The 22,218-nt window shown below is 49.0% G+C and overlaps 1 protein-coding gene across 1 annotated transcript; it reads left to right on the top strand.

Moving 5' to 3' along the window:
• Positions 1–917: 917 nt before the first annotated feature.
• KRT3 (keratin 3) lies at positions 918–6,985 on the top strand. The gene is made up of 9 exons (XM_006046601.4): positions 918–1,622; positions 2,656–2,876; positions 3,424–3,484; positions 3,816–3,911; positions 4,191–4,355; positions 4,770–4,895; positions 5,207–5,427; positions 5,776–5,810; positions 6,267–6,985. The coding sequence occupies exons 1-9, from the start codon at positions 987–989 to the stop codon at positions 6,593–6,595; spliced, it is 1,890 nt and encodes a 629-aa protein (XP_006046663.2). The 5' UTR covers positions 918–986; the 3' UTR covers positions 6,596–6,985.
• The last annotated feature ends 15,233 nt before the right edge of the window (positions 6,986–22,218 follow it).

Genomic DNA, 22,218 nt, shown 5'->3' with positions numbered 1-22,218 from the left:
AGTGGCTCATGCAGTGCCTGAGACGAGTTAGGTCATCTGTCAATAGGTGTCACATTTGTGGTATAATTGATGTTTGAATTTCCAGTCGTCTGGGTCTTGGACTGAAACCAGGGAGATGCCAAAAATGAGGGGAGCAAGAAAGGAAGCTTTAGAGATGTTATGAAGATAGGGAATAGTGTATGGCTTTCCTGGGAAGTTTTCAAAATGAACTGGCTTGTTGAATTTTGCTGACGGCTTATCAAAGCACAGAGTGTTAATTCCCTCCTCTTTTTCAAGAAGAGTTGTAAATCCAAATGCTACAGCCTCCTGAACCACAGCTTAGGAGACAGGGGAACCCAAGAGGCAGCTTTGTGATGGTTCTGGGCTTTGTTTCCAGGAAGGGAAGAGGAGAGATCATCATTTCATCCTCAAATCCAGCACAGAGCTGGGCACACAGTGGGTGCTCCGTGGCCATGTGCAGTCTGAGGAATAGACTGTATCACCCCTCCTGTTGAGATATTTCCCTGAGCCCTTGGGTGGGCTTCACCGTCTCCACCACCCAGACAACCAGAACCTCTCCAACCCACCTTCCACTCCATCCTTTCCAGAGCTGAGCCCAGCTGTGGCAGGACCCAGGACAGCTGGCCAGTAGACAGATTAGTGTGCCTTCTGGGTCCTGCCAGACAAAGCTAGGAGGTGGCCATGCCCAAGCACGGGGCCAAGTCAGGCACCTCCCCCTGCCAGGTAAGCCTGCCACCTTAGCACTTTCACCATTTCAGATTATTTTTAAGGTGTGTTTAGTAGCCCAAAACTAACATTGCCTGGAAGGCAGACCCAACCCATGACTACTTGAGATTAATTATCTCTCCTTCGTTTGAGCCCAGCAGCCTCCTAGATGTATATAAAGGGATTTATCCTGCACAGGTCTTCAGTTTGCTTCTCTCTTCCTCTGGCTCTGAGTGGCCCTGCTTAACTCTTGCACTTTCCCTTCATCGACTTTGCTCACCATGAACAGACAAGTGCGCAAGACATCTGGCGGCGGGAGCCAGGGCTTCTCAGGCCGCTCTGCTGTGGTCTCTGGCAGTAGCAGGATGAGCTGTGTGGCCCGCTCTGGGGGAGGCGGCGGAGGGGCCTTTGGGTTCCGGAGCGGAGCAGGTGGCTTTGGCAGTCGCAGCCTCTACAACCTGGGTGGCAATAAGAGCATCTCCATCAGCGTGGCCGGCTCCCGGGCTGGTGGCTTTGGAGGAGGGCGCAGCAGCTGTGTCAGTGGCTTTGGGAGTGGCTACGGAGGTGGTTATGGAGGGGGCTTTGGTGGTGGCAGAGGAATGGGAGGTGGTTTTGGAGGAGCTGGTGGCTTTGGAGGGGCTGGTGGCTTTGGAGGAGCTGGTGGTTTTGGTGGGGCTGGTGGCTTTGGAGGAGCTGGTGGCTTTGGTGGACTTGGTGGTTTTGGTGGACCTGGTGGCTTTGGCCCTGGTGGCTTTGGTCCAGGTGGCTTCCCTGGGGGAATCCAGGAAGTGACTGTCAACCAGAGCCTCCTGCAGCCCCTCAATGTGGAGATTGACCCCCAGATTGGGCAAGTAAAGACCCAAGAGCGGGAGCAGATCAAGACTCTCAACAACAAGTTTGCCTCTTTCATCGACAAGGTGAGGAAGCCCTGATGTGGCCCCCATTCCTAGATTGGAGACTTTGAGTTTGATATTTACATACAGTGTTTAGGATCAATCTGGAGTGGTCCAGGCTTGAGGGGAAGGATTAGGCAGCATTCTTGGCTCTTATGAGGATGTTCAGGGCTGATGAACCTGCCGATGTGGTCATGTGATTGGGAAAGATGATGGTCCCCTATTTGGATCCCCACATCCCCAAGTCCTGTTTGTCTGCCTCTTTGCTCAAGGCTCCCACCCCTTATCCAGCCTTGGCAGGTAGAGCTGGCAGGCAGGGTGGGGGTTATGGCCTCTGACAGGCAAGGGTCTGACCCAGAACTGGGGGCTATTTAAACATGAGCTGCCCTCTGGGGCTTTCTAGGAGGCCTCTTTTCTCTATGGTGATGTGCCAGGCAAAGGAGGCAGGCACCTTAGTGAAGGAATTTAAGAGGCTCAAGGGAGAACCTGAGTCCCAAGGGGCTGCTGAGATCCTAGAAACTCAGTCTGCACCCCAATCAACCTCATCGGGAAGAGGAGGGTGCTCAGGGACCTTCAGAGCAGGGTAGCTCACACTGGCTGTCTCTCTCCTGTCACAACGATGACAGTAGCATTTCAACTGTGTCAGTTCCTAGCCATTCACATCCTTTGAAGTGAATATCAGTGGGGCATCAATGGTGTCTTAGATGTAAACAATGCTGTTGAGGTTTAAGCACCTTCTTGCAGTATGCTCTATGTTTTTGAAATTGGGCTAGAATCATGAAGTCCCCAGGAATACTGAAGGGTCACGTCTCTCGCTTCCAGGCAGGGGTTACTTCCAGTTTCCCCTCCCATTTCTCCTGCTTCTGTAAGGAAGCCGTCTTGCATCTTCAATGGCCTGACTGCTGTGATAGTCTGACCATACCCTCTCCAGCCACAGCGGGAGCTTTCTAGGCCTTTGTGTAGGGAGATGGGGAGATGCAGACACCCAGTTCTGCCCAAGGCAAGGCCCCTCTGCTCCAAGCGCTGCCTGAGTTTCCTTCTCTCAAATGCACTCCAGGTACGGTTCCTGGAGCAACAGAACAAGGTCCTGGAGACTAAGTGGAGCCTGCTCCAGCAGCAGGGCACACATCCCATCACAGGCACCAATAACCTCGAGTCCCTTTTTGAGAACTACATCAATTCCCTGCGGAGCTACCTGGACAGCATTCTGGGGGAGAGAGGCCGCCTGGACTCAGAGCTGAGGAACATGCAGGACCTGGTGGAAGACTTTAAGAAGAAGTGAGTGACAGGCGCATGTGGGAAGATGCTGGGGGGACCCTGTCTCGGAATCCCAGCTTTCACTGCGTTCCCTTTGCCCACTGAGAGGGCTGTCACTTAGCCCACTTTCCTATATCTTCATAGAGGACAGTTTGGTTCATTGGGTTCCTCCTCACCTTCTTTCCTAAAGGATAGTCCTTTACTAAGAAAATTAGAAGGCTAGAGCTGAAGAAGCACCTTATCATGAGCCAGGCTGGGGAAGATCCTGGCTGTAGGATCTGAAGGATGCTGGGACGACTCACAGGGTGGTGACCAAGCATCCAGTCTACTGGGGATGGAGGGGTTCCCAGGACTTGGAACTTTCTGTGTTAAAACCAGACAGTCTGCCTGAATGAATGGGAATGGTTGGTCCTTCTAACTAACAGGGGGACAGTGAGAGGGTGTGTTTATTTAAGAGGGGAGGGAGGGGGACAGAGGACAGAAGAGAGGTACTTTCAGAGTTTCAGAGAACAGTGACGTTTCTGACTACCTCATATTGCAAACAGTGATTTCTTTTTAACTCTTACAGATATGAGGATGAGATCAACAAGCGCACAGCTGCTGAGAATGAATTTGTGACCCTGAAGAAGGTAAGGGCTGTAGTGTGAGGTTTCTAGGGCTTGTAGGCACTGGTTTCCATCTGGGCTGTGGGGAATCCTTACTCCACTGCACAGAGCTGCCAAGTTCAAGCAGTTGGAACCAAAAATAAAAGCCAAGTGCATCTTAGTCTGGAGAGATGCCTCAAGGAGTCAGTTCACTCATTTTTTAGCTTTTGAGTAGGACTGAACTTCCGCCACCCCCTTGATGTGAATCCTTCACGTGGAGACCAGCCTTGGACAAGTACTGGTCTTGCTGTGGCTGCAGCTTGCTGTGCATTCTTTGGAGGAATAAGGCCTTTAAGTGTTTATCTGTCTTTCTTAGGACGTGGACGCTGCCTACATGAACAAGGTGGAGCTTCAGGCCAAGGTGGATGCCTTAACAGATGAGATCAATTTCTTGACGACCCTCTATGATATGGTGAGGATGTTTCCTACTAAGAGGGGGCAAGAGAGAGTGAGATATTTTCAGATTTGATAGGTAAGGCCCAGGAAGACTGAGCCTTGAGATAAGGCCTCTTGTTGGGGCTCCCCAGGAGGAACTGCAAGCATGGGATCTCTGAGAGGCTGGCAGGCAGGGCGGAGCCGATCCACCTTCCAAGCTGACTCAGCAAATGGGTCCGTTGATCAGGAGACTCTTGGGCTTCTGTGTGCTGGCTGTAGAGGCCCCAACAGTGAACAGGCCCCTCTGCGTTGGCAGGAGCTGTCCCAGATGCAGAGCCATGTCAGTGACACATCCGTGGTCCTGTCCATGGACAACAACCGCAGCCTGGACCTGGACAGTATCATCGCCGAGGTCAAGGCCCAGTACGAGGAGATCGCCCAGAGGAGCAAGGCCGAGGCCGAGGCCCTGTATCAGACCAAGGTGAGATCCAGGCACCTCTCAGAGGATTCACTGAAGGTCCCAGGGAGGCTGTGGTCCACGGGATGGCTGGGTGGTGGCCATTGGGTGGCCCCTCTGGATTCTCCTCTTTGGAGACATCCTGTCAAGGTTGTTCAGTTACAGAAAGTGCTGCCCCCTAGGGGGAAGTGGTTCCACTGTCCCTTGCCAGACCACATGGAACCCACTGCAGCTTGCTCAGGAATCAAGGGGTGGGAGAACAACAAACCAGGTGTTCTCTTCCCTGCTGCCTCAGAGATGTCCCTGTAGAAACATAATTCAATGTCATTTAAACACAGTGCTTACTAAGTACCTCGAGTTTGGCTGGGTAACATTAGGGATGGAGAAACACGCCAGGCAAAGCTGCATCAACACCTGACTGTCCCTTCTATTCTCCAGTTGGGTGAACTGCAGACCACGGCTGGCAGGCATGGGGATGACCTGAAGAGCACCAAGAGTGAGATCTCGGAGCTCAATCGGGTGATCCAGAGGCTGCGGGCTGAAATAGAGAATGTCAAGAAGCAGGTGGGACAGCCACGGATGCTGGTGTCTAGGCTGATGGGTGAGGGGTGTGGGCTAGGATTTCAGAACTCCTAGTCCAGGGGAGGGGAATTCTGGGGTCATCTCAGGCAGCACTGGCCTTCAAGGAGTTCAAAGACAAAGCCAGTTTAGATGGCTGGTAAGCCACAGCCATCCATCTGTCTTCCGTGCATGAAGACACACAGAGGTGCTAAGGAAGGGGTGAGGTTGACTGACTAGCTCTGGGATAATCTAGTCTAAGACTCAGAGAACCCTCCTACTGGGCTCATCGTTCCTCCTCCCTCCCCCTGCTCCAGATTGCTAAACTGCAATCAGCCATTGCTGAAGCTGAGCAGCGTGGGGAGCTGGCCCTCAAGGATGCTAACGCCAAGCTCCAAGAGCTACAGGCCGCCCTTCAGCAGGCCAAGGATGACCTGGCCCGGCTGTTGCGCGACTACCAGGAGCTGATGAATGTCAAGCTGGCCCTGGATGTGGAGATCGCCACCTACCGCAAGCTACTGGAGGGCGAGGAGTGCAGGTGAGCCTCTTACTGCCATCTCCCTGCTTCTCCTGCCCCAAGTCACATGCTGAGGGCCAGATAAGTGACCAAGGGAATGGGGAGGAGGCCTGTTATAGAGAGAGGTCCCCACATGGCACAGGGCTTATAGGCAACCACTTGCCTTTGCCAGTTCACGCCCTCCATAGATGGCCAAGTGCATAGGTAACCAGTGTGCATAGGGGTTCTGTGTTGGCCCATCAACAGTAGAGAAAGAGTACTGATGTGCCAGGCTGCTGAATTCTGTTCTGGTTGCTGTCACTTTCATTCATGGACTTGTTGGAAATTTGCTTTGTGACTGAGCTAGCCTTCTCTTGCTTTCTCATACAGGATGTCTGGAGAGTGCCCGAGTGCTGTTAGCATCTGTAAGTAGCCAAAGAAACCGTGACAGTGAGAATTGGTTCTGAAATATCTGTACTAATTCAAGGCGACAGTCCCTAATTTAAACAATATTTCCATGGCGGTTGGACACGTTTTCTGGGGGGCAGAAGGGGCAGCAGATATGCTTTGGTAATGGTTCTGGGCTCAGAGCACTATTAACAGTACTATATGGAGTGTGGGGGGATATCTAATAGGGAGCTTGTTAATAGGAGGAGAAATTCTGGATAATCTCCATGGGGGGTTCTTCAAGAGTTGACAGTGTGTAGAAGGAACCATTGGAAAATTCAAACTGATTTAACACTGAGGGGGTGAACACCTCACCACATCAGAACGCAAAACAGTAATCATCAGGTTCAAAGCCGCCTTGATCGCCTCTCAATCGTTATGATATAGAGAGGTGGTGGCTGGGAGCTGATCGCCGTCTGTGGTCTCCCCTGCAGCCGTGGTCAGCAGCAGCAGCACCACCTCCGCCTCCGCGGGTGGTTTCGGAGGCGGATACGGAGGTGGCGTCGGCGTGGGAGGCGGCGCCCGTAGCGGCTTCGGCGGCGGCAGCGGAATCAGTGGCAGCAGCGGCTTCGGCGGCGGCAGCGGCAGCGGCTTCGGAGGCGGTAGCGGATTCAGTGGCAGCAGTGGATTCGGCGGCGGCAGCAGCGGATTCGGCTCTGGCTCCGGGGTTCGCTCTGGGGTCAGCGGTGGAGGCCTCGGCTCAGGCAGCAGCCGGGGCGGCAGCGTCAGGTTCTCCCAGTCCTCCCAGCGCACCTCCAGATAAAATACCGCGCAGGGCACCGCAGCCGCCCCAGCGCCGACCGTCGTTCCCATCCGCTCCTCAGTTCTCACCTCTGCAGCCTCCTCAGCGCCCTCCCACCCCTCTGCCTCTCCCCTCTCCAGTCCCCGCCAGCAGCCGCTTTTTGGGGCTAAAAGACCGGGGCCTCATGTCCTTCAAGCATCCAGATCCCCGAGCAAGAGCAGCCAGGACAATTTCAGACTCTCTCTCTGGCTCCCGCTGGAGCCTGTGATTGTCTAGGTGTGGCCTCAGCCACCATCTTCGCTGCCCTTGGGGCCTCCTCCCGGGGTGCAGTGGTCACCACAGTTCTGATGTATATAACACACAGGTCCCTCTGCCCATCCGTTCTGTCGCCAGTAAAATGCATTGTGTTTACGTCTGGCCTCTGAGTCTCTCTGGACGCCTTTCTCCCCGCTGAACTGACTTCTTCCATCCTGTCCCATGTGGGCCGGCCCTTCTACAGGATGGCTGAGTACTACTCCTCTGAAACCCAGACAGTTACTCTCTATTGTCCATCGTATGGATCTGACTGGGCGAGATCTGGTTGTTCCTTTATTCTCTGAGCACTGGGACAACTGAGCTACTGGGAGAGGTGGGAGTGGGGAGCCGGGAGGGGGAGGATGGGGCCACACTCCAGGAGCCTGGTGGGGAGTTCTTGGTGGTGTCCCAACTGCAGACATTCCTTCTCTAGTTTGGGAGAACCATGAACTGAACTGAACTGAACTGAAGAGGGCCTTGAGGTGTCTGGGGACAGAAGATTTCTTTCCTTGGTGCTGGTCCCCATTCCAGCTGACCCCCTGAAAGCTTTCCCCTATCAAGGTGTGCCCGGGAAGGTGTGAGCTGAAAGAACCCCAGGGCTACTTCCCAAGGGCCACCTGTTTCAAAGTCTGACCCACGACCCGCTGTCCACGCCCCCTCCAACACACACACAAAGGGTTCCATGTTCATTGAATCTTTCGTCTTTGGAGCACATATTAGAGGTTCTGAGAAGTCTTGTAGGAAAGAGTCACCCGTTAGTTATCTGTAACCCAGAATTTTCCACACTCCCTTCCTGGTAAACAATTATTAACATCCCTCAGAAAAGGCCCTGTTCCTGAGCACGCAGGCATGCAGTCTGGGTCCCCAGGGTGTGTGTAGCAGCCGTGGAAGTTCCTGGTGGCTGCCGTACACCAGGAAGCCCTGATAATGTGGTCATTGGCCTTGGGAGGACTGTTCAGAAGGTCATGATTGGAAGGGATTCAGGCAGGAGGAGTGGCCTGCTTAGAGTCCAGGAGCATCCGAGGGGCTGAGCTGGGAGCGAGCGCACAGGAGGATCCTGAATCTGGAACTCCTCCACTTCCCCACACTTATCTCTGAGGCTGTGGCTGCTGCCCTCCAGGCAAGGCTGGCTGCCTGGGTACCCAGGGAAGACACAGATGATGGAGTGGGACGTTTAGCCAGGCCAGGCCAGGAAAGCAGTATTTCCATCTTAGGCCAAAGCTGAATTTATTTCAGAGAATGGAAATGACAGTTCAAGAAACAAATAAAACTGGCTACTGGGGCGCAAAGAGATTTATGTAGAAATCCCACATCCAGGCTTGGCAGAGCAATGCAGTCAGCGGCAATTCTTTGATCTCCCAGGAGGCTCTCTGAAGGAGGTGGTATTCGGTCGTTGCTGCTCCATTCTGGGGCAGGATGGAACTTTTTCTTGTTGGTATCCTTCTGTGGAAAAGGAGCGGGAAAGATAGGTGGGGAGATTCAACGCCTGCCCTGCCCAGACTTGACGCCAGGCCAGCTATGGCACAAGCGTTTCACGCTGGATGAAGTCATCATTAATGGATGCTTGCCTTCCTTCCTTCAGCTCATATTCATTAAGTGTTTACTTTCTGGCCCTAGGCTAAATGTCGGACTTACATTGGTGAGCGAAATATCATTTCTCATTTTTGTAAGGGAGCCCCCAAACAACCACAAAGTAAACAAATAGCTTTAAGCTGTGATAAGAATATGAAGAGAAGAAGCTTGGGGGCTGCACTGGAGAATGAGAGGACTGAATGGAGTGGGTGAGGCGGTGAAGGAGAGGGAAGATTCATCGTGATGCCCAGCTGGAGCAACTGGGTGGCTGGGGTGATGCCATGCATTGAGGTAGAGGGGTGTGTGTGGAGGTGGGGTGGGTCTGAGGAGGGACTTCAGGAGCTCTGCTCTAGAGAAGTTTGAGTTGCTTATGGGACAGCTGAGTGGAGGTCTCCTGACTGCACTTGTGGATTTAGAGGGAAGCCTGTCAGGGCTGGAGACACCCATTTGGACAGCACTGCATCAGGCTCGTTAGAGTGGTTCCTAAGCCAAGGGAACTGAGGAGAGAGAGGAGGGAAGAGGACCCAGGTGAGCTCCAAGAAAGCCTGGCATTTGGAATCAGGAAGAGGAGGAGAGAGCCAGGCTATAGAGCCTGGTCCAGGTTTTCCAAAATGCCTCCCTCCATCTAAGAGGTCACTGCTGCTGCTGCTGCTAAGTCGCTTCAGTCGTGTCTGACTCTGTGCAACCCCTTAGACAGCAGCCCACCAGGCTCCCCTGTGCCTGGGATTCAACAGGCAAGAACACTGGAGTGGGTTGCCATTTCCTTCTCCAATGCATGAAAGTGAAAAGTGAAAGTGAAGTCACTCAGTCGTGTCTGACTCTCAGTGACCTCATGGACTGCAGCCTTCCAGGCTCCTCCGTCCATGGGATTTTCCAGGCAAGAGTACTGGAGTGGGGTGCCATGTTTTTAAATGGGCTCTAAGGGAAGCCCAGATTGGGCCCAGGCTTCCTGGGGACACCGTCCACTCCTTTCAAGTCTCATATTCAGATGGGAGCTTCTTGCCTTTGCTGCTTCTCTCTGGACTCTAACTTATATCCACAGGGCCTTGTTCATCCTGGGCGGGTGGTTTACAGGAGACCACAGGGGAAATCCATGCAGCATCTTCTTTTCTTTAAAAAAAAACAAAAACATTTTTAATGTATTTTTGGCTGCATTGGGTCTTAGTTTTGGCACTCAGACTTCTTTCTAGTTGTGGCATACAGGCTTAGTTACCCTGAGGCATGTGGGAATCTTAGTTCCCCTACCAGGAATGGAACCCACATCTCCTGCATTGAAAGGTGGATTCTCAACCATTAGACCACCAAGGAAGTCCCCCTGCAGCTTCCTTTTTAAAAAAGAAATCCATTTATTGTATTTATCTTTTGGCTGTGCTGGGTCTTTGTTGCTGTGTGCAGGCTTTCTGTAGTTGCGGAGAGCAGGGGCTGCGCTCTCATTGTGGTGTGTGGGCTTCTCACTGGGGTGGCTTCTCTTGTTGTGGCGCATGAGCATGCGGCGTGTGGGCTTCAGTAGTTGCTGCAATGGGCTCAGTAGTTGTGGTGCATGGGCCCAGTTGCCCCTTGGCATGTAGAATCTTCCTGGACCAGGAATCGAACCAGTGTCCCCTGCACTGCAAGGTGGATTCTTTACTGGTCCACCAGGGAAGCCCCCTCCCTCTGCCACCCCATGCAGCTTCTTAAAGGAGAGAATAACCAAGCGTTGCCCAGCTCAGAGGGGATGGCACCGTGGAAAGGGCTATCTCCCTGTTGTGTCATTCACTGTCCCAGAGGAATGGCCAGACAGGTGAGCTTGGTGCAGGGACCTGTGAGACAGAAGGAGTTAATCCCATACTTGCCTGGATCTCAGCCTAGCCCTGACCATTTCTAATCCAGACTGACAGCACCTCTAGGGAACTTTGCCTGATTATTATCCCCTTTCTTTCGCCTCAGCATGCACATCATTTGTTTGTGAAGATCGATGTTGACTTTTCAAGTGCTCTTCAATCCCTGGCCTTGGGCCTGCTTGTACTTGACTCTCCATTCTTTGAGCATGCAGCCAGTTGGTGCTGTGTCGTTCGTTCCATTTCCTGTCTTCTAAGGCATGGTTTCTTGCCCACAGAGGAACCCACAGAGATTGCTGAATGATGCTGACTTGTGTGTTGGAACCTAAACTGGGATTTAGGGTCATGGGTCAATGATCAAGTATTTATGGTTTTTTATTTTTTTCATTATTTAAAGGGACTTCTCTGTAGCTGAGATGGTAAAGAATCTGCCTGTGATGCAGGAGATCTGGGTTTGATCCTTGGGTCTGGAAGATCCCCTGGAGAAGGAAATGGGAACCCACTCCAATATTCTTGCCTGGAAGAGCCTAGCAGGCTAAATAAAGTCCATGGGGTTGCAAAGAGCTTGACTAAGTGACTAACATGCACCACACACTCATGGATCGATGATCAAGTATTTATTTTTTCATTATTAAAAAATTTTTTTTTAAATTGAAGGACAATTGCTTTAAAGAATTGTGTTGGTTTCTGCCAAACATTAACATGAACCAGCCATAGGTATACATATGTTCCCTTTCTCTTGAACCTCCCTCCCACCTTCCTTGCTCCCCTGTTTTGCTCCATCTCCCTCTTCCTTGGGCGTGGAGTGGTACCACTTCCTGTGAGGACACAGAGGACCCCGGCTGTATCCTCCACCACATTCCCATCACCGTCCATTCCTCTCTGCCTAGTCCCCTCATGCCTCAGTTGGAAAGAATGCTCAAGATAGTACCTTCCTGTTCTCAGAGCTTATTGACTCACCCCTTGATGTTAAGGAGACCAAGACATGTTTTTAGATTTCAGGTTATTCCCTTCTATCTCCTCCTGGGATGTGGGCTACCTGCCAGAGAAAGTATCAACAGCAATGGTGAAACAGCTATAGAAGGCTCTCTGAAGGAAATCAGGGGATTGCTTCCCTTAAGAATCTGTCTGGGGATAATCCAGACTTGACTGCTGATGATCAAGTCTGAATATAAAATTTTGGGTACTTGGTAGGTCAATCTCTATATGACTCTCCCCTGTTTTGCCTTAGAGTTGGGTGGGGTTTTGTTAGTCAATCATCAGAGATCTCATCTTTTGGGATGTGGGTTGCCCCTTCCCTCTGCCTTCTCAACACCTTAATCCAGGTACATTCTGCCACCAAGACCAAAAATGTGGACCCTTTGTAAGTCTCAGGATGACTGAAAAAGACTCACTTGAGTTCTGAAAACACTTTACATATTTCATCTGTATTTTATCTACACCCCTCCTGTTAGGCAGGAGTTTAGTCAAGAGCTAAATGAGAGGCGACTCCTCTGGCTGCACATCCAATGGGCCACCTAATCCCACCAAGCTACTTACCAACCCCACCCCCAAATGCCCCCATCATCACTCCAAAATAGTCAGGGGACAGGAAAAAACCCCTACTGGCTGACTGGAGGGACTTTCTCTCCTCTGGCACATAAACTCACACCTCACACTGTCATGTACTTAGATAACCTTTGGCAGCCATTTGGCTCATTAAATAATCATAAATATTCTATGAATACATACATCTAATTATAACAGACTGAATTATGGAGAAGTGCATGCACAGTAGAGCCTCTTGTTATGTAACCTGCAGCTGTCATTCAAGACTGTCAATCAGCAACTTCCTGGATTATGCACATAACCTTGCCTTAAACACTCTGCACCCCAGCCCTCCAGGGCCATTGTCTCCCTTGGCCCACCCCATCTCCCTCTTGAGGTATTCTCTCTTTCCTTGTCTTCAATAAACTCTCTTGTAACGGGTAAGAACTCAGATTCTTCTTTGAGTCCTTACCAAAAACTGAGGCCCATGGGAGATGGGGTCTCCAGACTCTCCTTTACAAATACTCCCAAGCCCTTCTGGCCTGCCAGCTCCACAGATGCACATCTCTGCTGTGGTTAAGATCAAGCTCATCACCCCAGCCTTTCCATCCCAGACCAAGTTGGAAGGCTAGCTGGTTCTCCTAGGAAACCACTGACAAAGGTATGGTGGGAGCAGTTCATACCTTGGAATCCATGGTGACATCACCAAATGGTGACAGCTTCATCAACCCTGAGAGAAGACAGGGGGCTTCAAAGGATGGTTCTGGATGCAATAAAACAGTGATTCTCAGTGGAGGCAATTCCCACTCTCCCTCACCCCCCAGAACATATGACAATGTCTAGTAACATCTTTGGCTGTCATAGCTGGAGAAGTGTGTGTGTGCTAAGTCGGTTCAGTTGTGTCCAACTCTGTGTGACTCCATCGACTGCAGCCTGCCAGGTTCCTCTGTCCATGGGGTTCTCCAGGCAAGAATATTGGAGTGGGTTGCCATTTCCTCCTCCAGGGGATCTTCGTGACCCAGGGATTGAATCCGCATCTCTTATGTCTCACCTGCGTTGGCAGGTGGGGTTCTTAATCACTAGTGCCACCTGGGAAGCTAGTGGTAAAGAGCCCGGAGGAGAGTTGCTTCTGGTATCTAGAGGGTAGAGGCCAGGATGTTACTAAGTATCCTACAATGCACAGGACAGGCCCCATGGCAAAGAATCATCCAACCTGAGATGTCAACAGAGCTGCTATTGAGAAAACTGCAGCCATGCAGAAGGCTACTTCACTGTCCCCTCTCCTTGGGAAAGGAGCCTTGGCTGGAGTCAGAGTGTAGGCAGCTGAGCTGACACAGTCCATTCTGAATTTGAAGGAAGTATATATATTTATTTTAAAATTGTTATTGGGGTATCGTTGATTTACAATGTTGTATTAGTTTCAGGGGCACAGCAAAGCGAGTCTGTTATATATGAATATACACATTTTTAGAAGGTTGTTGGTTTTATATGGGAAATGCCCTTTTACCTTGGGCAAGGACATGGGAAGCCAGCCAGGCAGACAGCATAGCCTTATGTAGGTACTTTCAAGACCTAAGCTGATGGCCTGTGAGATGCTTGCCATTCTGCAACAAGCCTGGCTGTGTTAGGCCTCTGTGCCTCTGGTAATCTGTTCCCCTTGCCGGGAATGCTCACCCCACCTTCAATTACTGGACCAACCCTTACTTCTCACCACAGATCACACCAGTACTGCCTCCTGAAAGCTTTCCTGGATTGCACACATGGCACTAAATGTCTGTTTGGGTTCCTGTCAGACTCTGTTAATCTCTGTTTATCACTTGTCCTGTTCTATGAAACTGACTCATTTCAGTGTCTGTCCTCCGCTAGAATGGAATTTCCTTGGAGGGCGGGATGTGCCGCCTTCATCTCTGGGCTGCTCTTTGCCCAGCACATCCTAGGTGCTGAGAATTTCAGTGAGCTAATGGGGCACTTTAAAAGGAGAGGGCTGGACTCTAAAATGCAACGACTGTCCTGACGTCCTTAACAAAAACAATGCAGTTTAAACTACTCACTTTCATTTGGTGCTTACTGGTGCGTGTCATACACGGGACACCTCGTGCAGTCATCTCATGTATCCTCATCACTGTCAGAGGGGGCAGGCAGCAAGTGTCCTCACTTTCCAGATGAGGGAAGCGGGGCTCAGAGTGGCAGGGTAACACGCCCATGTTAGTGATGGAAATGGCAGATCCGGGCCCCGAATCCAAAGTCTACACCCATAACCCCTGTGCTATGCTGCTGGATGGGGCTGGCTGACTTCTTCTCAGTCTCCTGGAGGCCCTCTCTTCCACCAGCTCTGACATGTGCTGCTAACAGCTTCATGGAGTCTTGAGGAGCAGAAACCAAACCTGAAGTTCTGATGTGAGCAGGAGAGGTTTTCTCAGGTGTCTGCTGTGGGCGGGCCCACCTTCAGCTCTGGAGAGTTCCAGTCTCCAGTAGAGGAGTCAGAGAGACTGACTTGGGGGGAAATACCTTGATAATGATGGGTGTCACTCCTTGATGCCAAAAAGGAATTTGTAAGATTTAAAGCTATTTTAAAGTGGCTGCTTTGAGGCATATCTATCCATCATCTTCTATGATGGGCTCTTTAAATGTCAGAGTGGACTTTCCACTCTGGGATGGTGTCATTTGATTTGTTGAAGCCCACACAGATAAAAACAATCCATTGATTTATGACAGGCTTTGGAGTTGTATAGTCTGAGTAAAATCCCATCTCACTCAGCTGATTGTCTTGGGACAAGTTAATTAGTTTCATTAAGCTTATGCCCTTATTTGTAAAATATGAATGAAAATTTCAATCCTGCAGAGTTTTTAGGACAGCTAGAAATGATAATTGTAAATAATCTAACTCCGTGGCTGGTATATGTCTGGCAGTCAATGTTAGCCATTTTTATATACTTTCACAGACAGGTGAAAGGAGTAAAGATTTGAAAGAGGAAATTATTTTTACTAAATCATAGTCCTTCCAACTCTGAGAAGTATGCAGTACCTCAATTAACATTTGCTGATTGATGAACTGCTTTACTGATGAGCCCCTGTAGTGGGAAACTGGCTTGGCCAGGCATGGAAGAATGACTTGTAGGTGACTCACAAACTTTGCAATTTTATGCCAAAATTATCAGCCTTCAGTGCCACAAGGACCCTAAGCTAGGCTACCCCTTAGAACTCCTTCCTCCTCTTCAGCCTCCACACTGACAACTCCCGGGAGGACTCTGTATATGGACATTATCATTGTCATGATCACAAAGGCTGCTGTATGGAGACCTGCCCTGTGTAAGGGCTTTCCATCACACTTTCTATGGTCCTCACTGCAACCTCACAAAGAGGCTGTGCTTACCCCAATTCACAGAACAGAAAACTGAAGCCAGACTCCCTGGAGTCCATGTAAGTGGAAAGTGGTGAGGCTGGGATTTGAACACAGGTCTAACTTCAAGGCCTCCATGTTTTTCACTCCTCCAGACTGCAAGGAAAGAGAGGGAGCAGTTGCCGTCGTTTGAGTTTCAGAAAATCCAGCACAGGGAAAATCCAAGAGGATGAGGCCCCTTGCCCAGGGTGCTTCCCTAGGGAGGGTCCATGGCTTTCGGAAAGACCCAGAAAAATCTGTGGCTGGTGAGAAATAGAGGTTGACAGGAGCATTGGTTCTCCCAGACCTTCTCTATTTCCCAGCGTTAAAAAGTGCTTCTCCCTGCTTCTTCATCCCACAGGCCTTAGTCTGCCCACAGCCTTCTCTGTCACTGGGAGCAAGTGCTTTCTCTCCAGGGATGAGGCGAGTCTCCTTGACTTTAAGTCACTGTCCCTTGACTGTCCTTTCCATGCATTTTAAAAAAAATTAATTTATTTAATTGGAGGCTAATTATTTTACAATATTGTGGTTTTTGCCATACATTGACATGAATCAGCCATGGGTGTACATGTGTTCCCCATCCTGAACCCCCCTCCCACCTCCCTCCCCATCCTATCCCTCAGGGTCATCCCAGTAGACTGGCCCTGAGCACCCTGTCTCATGCATTGAACCTGGACTGGTGATCTATTTCACATATGGTAATATACATGTTGCAATGCTATTCTCTCAAATCATCCCACTCTCGCCTTCTCCCACAGAGCCCAGAAGTCTGTTTTTTACATCTGTGTCTCTTTTGCTGTCTCGCATATAGGGTCATCTTTACCATCTTTCTAAATTCCATATACATGTATTAATATACTGTATTCATGTTTTTCTTTCTGACTTACTTCACTGTGTATAACAGGCTCCAGTTTCATCCACCTCATTAGAACTGATTCAAATGCATTCTTTTTAATAGCTGAGTAATATTCCATTGTGTATATGTACCACAGCTTTCTCATCCATTCATCTGCCAATAGACATCTAGGTTGCTTCCATGCCCTGGCTATTGTAAACAGTGCTGTGATGAACATTGGGGTACATGTGTCTATTTCAATTCTGGTTTCCTCGGTGTGTATGCCCAGCAGTGGGATTGCTGGGTCGTATGGCAGTTCTCAGAGAAGGCAATGGCAACCCACTCCAGTACTCTTGCCTGGCAAATCCCATGGACAGAGGAGCCTGGTAGGCTGCAGTCCATGGGGTCACTAGGAGTCGGACACGACTAAGTGACTTCACTTTCACTTTTCACTTTCATGCATTGGAGAAGGAAATGGCAACCCACTCCTGTGTTCTTGCCTGGAGAATCCCAGGGACGGGGGAGCCTGGTGGGCTGCCGTCTCTGGGGTCACACAGAGTCAGACACGACTGAAGTGACTTAGCAGCAGCAGCAGCAGCATGGCAGTTCTATTTCCAGTTTTTTAAGGAATCTCCACACTGTTCTCCATAGTGGCTGTACTAGTTTGCATTCCCACCAACAGTGTAAGAGGGTTCCCTTTTCTCTGTACCCTCTCCAGCATTTATTGTTTGTAGACTTTTTGATAGCAGCCATTCTGACCGGCATGAGATGGTACCTTATTGCGGTTTTGATTTGCATTTCTCTGATAATGAGTGATGTTGAGCATCTTTTCATGTGTTTGTTAGCCATCTGTATGTCTTCTTTGGAGAAATGTCTGTTTAGTTCTTTGCATTCTTATTCATTTTGGATGCCTGGTTGTTTTAGTGTTTCTTTTGAGCATACTCTGGGAGATAGTGGAAGACAGAGGAGCCTGGGATGCTGCAGTCCATGGGGCTTCAAAGAGCTGGACACGACTTAGCGACTGAACAACAACAACAACAACAACAAAAGTATATTCAAAAACAAGTTAATAGGGGTTAACATAGAAAGATTTTGTTGCTAGGTTTGTTTGGGGAGCTTCTATTTAGTAAAAGTAATTCTTTGTACAAGAAAGAGGCTTTTAATAGGCGAATAAGGTTTAATAAAAACCCAAGAGAAAGCTAAACAATTTTCATTTCCCAAATTTATTTAACCACAAAATGTCTTAATCAAGGCTAACTGGGGATAGATTTCTGCCCTAGATAAGCCCTGGGAGAGAATCTAGTACTAGATAAGGATTTAGGGGTGAGTTGAAGAGTATTTTAATCCAGTCTGGAGAGGGAACCAGAATTTAGAAAAAATTGTGATTGCTAATAAGGTTTAGTAACAAAAGGATTTAGCTGGACTTAGGCATTCACTTCTTTATCAAGCTTAAGCGGTTAACGGGAGCTACAGAGTAATATATTTTTACTGTTAGGTAAAAATTTACATTTTTACATTTACATTTGTTAATGTAAAAAAGTTTACATTTGTTAAGTAAAGTTATTTCAGTAGTGCCAAGTTTTTATTTTAACATGATAAAAAGGAGAAAATAATAATTCTTAGTCCAGGGGCAGCAGATCCAGAATGACTGCTTTTTTTTTGAAGAACAAATTAATGATTATCTTGAAAATTGGATCTGAGAATCCATATGTAGAAAAGGGCATGTAAGAATCACCCCTTCATCCTTATCTCCTATATGGAGAAGGATGTCTGCTCACTTTGACCTAGAGGTAATGACTACTGTCTCATGATTCGTTCTTCCTCTTACAATTACGTTTTAGGAAACTCAAGCATTCTCACTGCAGTTGAGTACCAGAGAACAATTTGGTTAGAGGGAACCACTCAGCTTCATGAAAACTGTCTTATTTTCTAGGTGAGGAAATAAGGATTCAGAGTGTTCTGCCACTTGGCAACCTTACACAGAAGGTTCCAGCAAGTGAGGGATTAGAACTCACACTGTTGGCAGCAGGTAGTTCATTGGAACTGCCCTAGAAGATCAGCGGGAATATAGCCCAGGATGCTAACTCTGGATATTTTCAGCAGCTTTAGTCAATTGCTGAGAAAACAATCCCAACCGGCTAAATAAGGTGGTGGTTGGCAGGCTCAGGGTATGTGGATTGGGGGAATCCAACCCAAAACCGTGCTTCAGTGACCTGCCCATCACCTCTCTCCATTTCTCTTCTGCAGTATCTACCAGGATGGCAGAAATCAGCCATACATAGGAGGCTGCCACCCAATGCCTCAGCCCTGGACCCAAGGGAGGGGAAGGGAGTCAGAGACATTGATGTTTGTCCTTGTTTGCTTTGAGCTCTCACTTGGGGCTTCAGGTGAGCCTGGCTCAGCTTTGTTCCCAGGGAGGGCATTTTGTCTTCTGCTTTTCAAGGAGTTTCAAAGATTATGAACACAGACTTCACCAAGAGGAGTGGCATTCAACTGATGGATGGAGTAAATGTCTCAAAGAAGAACCTGACACAGATCCCCTTCATGAATTGGCTATGGATGGGTAATGTTGACTTAAAAACCCAGTTTGTTGCTGGACATGATTTAAATCTCAAAACAATCCTGTGAGTAGGGCTCATTTTACATATAAGAGAGGCTAAAGAATTCTAGACTTAGTGACTAAACAGCAACGACAAAGAGCTCAAGTAGCTTGACCGAGGTCATCACGTGGTAAGAGGGAGACAAGACATTATTTGAACCCAGGTCTTCTGAAGTCCACGATGACAGGCTTTCTGTTAGACCCCAGTTACCTTGTTTTGTGTGGCATTTTGTAACTATCAAGGACTTTCAACTTATATTTCCTGTGAGGCTCATCACAAACCAATTAGGTTGGAAGGGATTTGACAGATTAGAACACAAACTTGTGTGTTGAGTCACTGCTCAAGGTCACCCAATCCAAACCAATTCTAGCAGAGGCTTACTCTCTACTGTCCCATCTTGTTTATCTTACTCTCCACTCACACTCAGCTTCTTTCTCAGGGGTGAAAGTTGTCTTGAGGACAGTCAAGGCCAAACATAAGTTACTCCCTCCCCCATGTTCCCAAGTAGAATATTAGCCATAAGTGAACATAGAGTGCTTACCAAGTGTTAAGCACCATAGTAAGCATTTCATATTTATTTAACTTGTTTAATGCTCGAGTACCTGCTATTATCATCCCCATCTTATAGTTGAGGAAACCAAGACACATAAAAATTAAGTAACTTATTTAAGGTCAAAGGGCTACTGAGCTTCTAACCAAGTGGACTAACTTTAGACAAGAAGCAGAGCAGAGAATTGAGAACTAGCTGCAGAGTACTTGAGGTTCTTGAGGGTTTTCCAGACCAGTCCTCTGTACCAGACTGCCTTGTCTGGAGACCATCCCAGAAAGAGAGTGCATGTTGCCAACTTGACCAGCATTCTGGAGACAGACTCACCACCTATTTCTCGGGGTGTGAGAATCACTTGCTCCTGTTTCTGCCATAGCTTGTGAAGTCCCATATATCGGTAACAACCTGAGAATTTGTTCTGCCATGAGTGGTGTGGCTGGGTGTGGAGATGGGTTTGTCCAGGGATGGGAGACGATTGAGCTGTCAAGAGTCAGAGCAGTAACGCATCAGTGTACTCACTCTACTCCAAGGGTCCTCCATTCCCCTCACTCCCTGAGCCCAGAAGGAACACCCATCTTCTAGACCAGGGCTTCCCAAACTTCCCTGATCATAAGGATTACCTAAAGGGCTTGTTAAGAATTACAGACACCCAAACCCTTCCTCTGAAGATTTACATTCTATAAGACTTGGTCTAGACTATTTATCGGAGAAGGCAATGGCACCCCACTCCAGTACTTTTGCCTAGAAAATCCCATGGACGGAGGAGCCTGGTAGGCTGCAGTCCATGGGGTCGCTAAGAGTCAGGCATGACTGAGCGACTTCACTTTCACTTTTCACTTTCATGCATTGGAGAAGGAAATGGCAACCCACTCCAGTGTTCTTGCCTGGAGAATCCCAGGGACAGAGGAGCCTGTTGGGCTGCCATCTATGGGGTCGCACAGAGTCGGACACGATTGAAGCGACTTACAGCAGCAGCAGACTATTTATACACTTAGATACTAGTCATCAGTTAACACACATTCTCTGTGTGCTTACCCTACGCACAGGCTGGAGATTCAGAATGAGTAGGATTCAACTCCTTCCCTTGACAAGCTCAGGACCCAGAGGGGTCCTGACAAATAAACAGATAGTTCAGTTCAGTTCAGTTCAGTCGCTCAGTTGCGACCCCATGAATCGCAGCATGCCAGGCCTCCCTGTCCATCACCAACTCCCGGAGTTCACTCAGACTCACGTCCATCGAGTCGGTGATGCCATCCAGCCATCTCATCCTCTGTCGTCCCCTTCTCCTCCTGCCCCCAAACCCTCCTAGCATCAGAGTCTTTTCCAATGAGTCAACTCTTCGCATGAGGTGGCCAAAGTACTGGAGTTTCAGCTTCAGCATCATTCCTTCCAAAGAAATCCCAGGGCTGATCTCCTTCAGAATGGACTGGTTGGATCTCCTTGCAGTCCAAGGGACTCTCAAGAGTCTTCTCCAACACCACAGTTCAAAAGCATCAATTCTTTGGCGCTCGGCTTTCTTCACAGTCCAACTCTCACATCCATACATGACCACAGGAAAAACCATAGCCTTGACTAGATGGACCTTTGTTGGCAAAGTAATGTCTCTGCTTTTCAATATGCTATCTAGGTTGGTCATAACTTCCCTTCCAAGGAGTAAGCGTCTTTTAATTTCATGGCTGCAGTCACCATCTGCAGTGATTTTACAGCCCCCCAAAATAAAGTCTGACACTGTTTCCACTGTTTCCCCGTCTATTTGCCATGAAGTGATGGGACCAGATGCCATGATCTTCGTTGTCTGAATGTTGAGTTTTAAGCCAACTTTTTCACTCTCCTCTTTCACCTTCATCAAGAGGCTTTTTAGTTCCTCTCCACTTTCTGCCATAAGGGTGGTGTCATCTGCATATCTGAGGTTATTGATATTTCTCCCTGGAATCTTGATTCCAGCTTGTGTTTCTTCCAGTCCAGTGTTTCTCATGATGTACACTGCATAAAAGTTAAATAAGCAGAGTGACAATATACAGCCTTGACGTACTCCTTTTCCAATAAACAGATAAGGATACTCTGAATCAGGGCCATGGTGGGAAAAGCACAGGGTGTGGTGGAAAAAGAGGGAGGGGCATCTAACTCAGACCAGGTGGTGGAGGGGAGAGGGGGTCAAAGGCCACTAGATCTGATACAGCATGCACTCTCATTCTAAGATGATTAATGGGGTCTTTGAGCTGACTCCATCAGCCAACTGGTCCCACATTCTGCCCTCCCTTGCTTCTAGATCCAGAAATCACCTGCTGCTGGTCTAGGATGGTGGTAGAGGGGCTTGGTCTGAGACTCCTCTCCATATGCATCCCCTCTTCTTTGCAAGCTTCACACTTGCTGCATATCTGACCTTCATTGCTCCCACAGGTCAGATATTTTATCTTCACATGTGTTTCCCATGACAGCAGCATGTCTCAGCTCAAGAGACAAGCTGGCTTAAGGGATGATTTGGCAGAGGTGGTGCCAGAGTGGATCCTTGTGGGGTCAGTGCACCTCTCAGCCCTCCATCCTCCCTACCCTAAGCCCTCCTCTGGATATTTCTTTGAAGTATCACAGACATGCCATGGAGTGGTGGCAGTCTGCATGCAGGGAGGGACTCAGGTCACCTGGAAAAGGTTGTGTGGTCCTCAGCCTGGTGTCACAGAGCTCAGTAGCTCCTGACCCTCTGGTATCAAACCCCCATTCATCCTGCTGGATCAGGTGCTGTTTGAGTTCCCAGAGACCCTTGAGGAAACCCATGGAGGGAGGAGAGCTCCAGTCCTTTGTCAACTGAGGCATTTGGATGATTAAGCCAAGAGAGCAAAGTCACTTTGGTCTGGAGGATTATTTTTGAGGTGTGTTTGCAAAGTGCAAGTAACTTATTGCCTGGGAGGCAAACCAAACCCAAGATGACTCTCAGCTAATCGCTTGCCTCTCCTTCTTCCAAGCCAAACTCCTTGGTATATAAAGACCAGTCTCCTCTGTTGTCCCCATCCTCTGTCCTCATCCCTCTTGCAGCTCCTGCTAAGTGATTGCTAGCTTGCCTTTGAGCTCTCTCACC

The sequence above is a fragment of the Bubalus bubalis genome, chromosome 4 (genome assembly GCF_019923935.1).
Source record: "Bubalus bubalis isolate 160015118507 breed Murrah chromosome 4, NDDB_SH_1, whole genome shotgun sequence".
NCBI classification, from domain to species: domain Eukaryota; kingdom Metazoa; phylum Chordata; class Mammalia; order Artiodactyla; family Bovidae; genus Bubalus; species Bubalus bubalis.
This window is presented reverse-complemented; position numbering and strand designations above follow the sequence as displayed.

What these genes read in the sequence shown, in the direction of transcription:
- KRT3 (XM_006046601.4), top strand. Translation starts at nt 987, where the DNA reads ATGAACAGACAAGTGCGCAAGACATCTGGCGGCGGGAGCCAGGGCTTC. An exon ending in TTGCCTCTTTCATCGACAAG is followed by an intron (nt 1,623 to 2,655) that starts GTGAGGAAGCCC and finishes AATGCACTCCAG; the next exon opens with GTACGGTTCCTGGAGCAACA. An exon ending in CTGGAGGGCGAGGAGTGCAG is followed by an intron (nt 5,428 to 5,775) that starts GTGAGCCTCTTA and finishes TTTCTCATACAG; the next exon opens with GATGTCTGGAGAGTGCCCGA.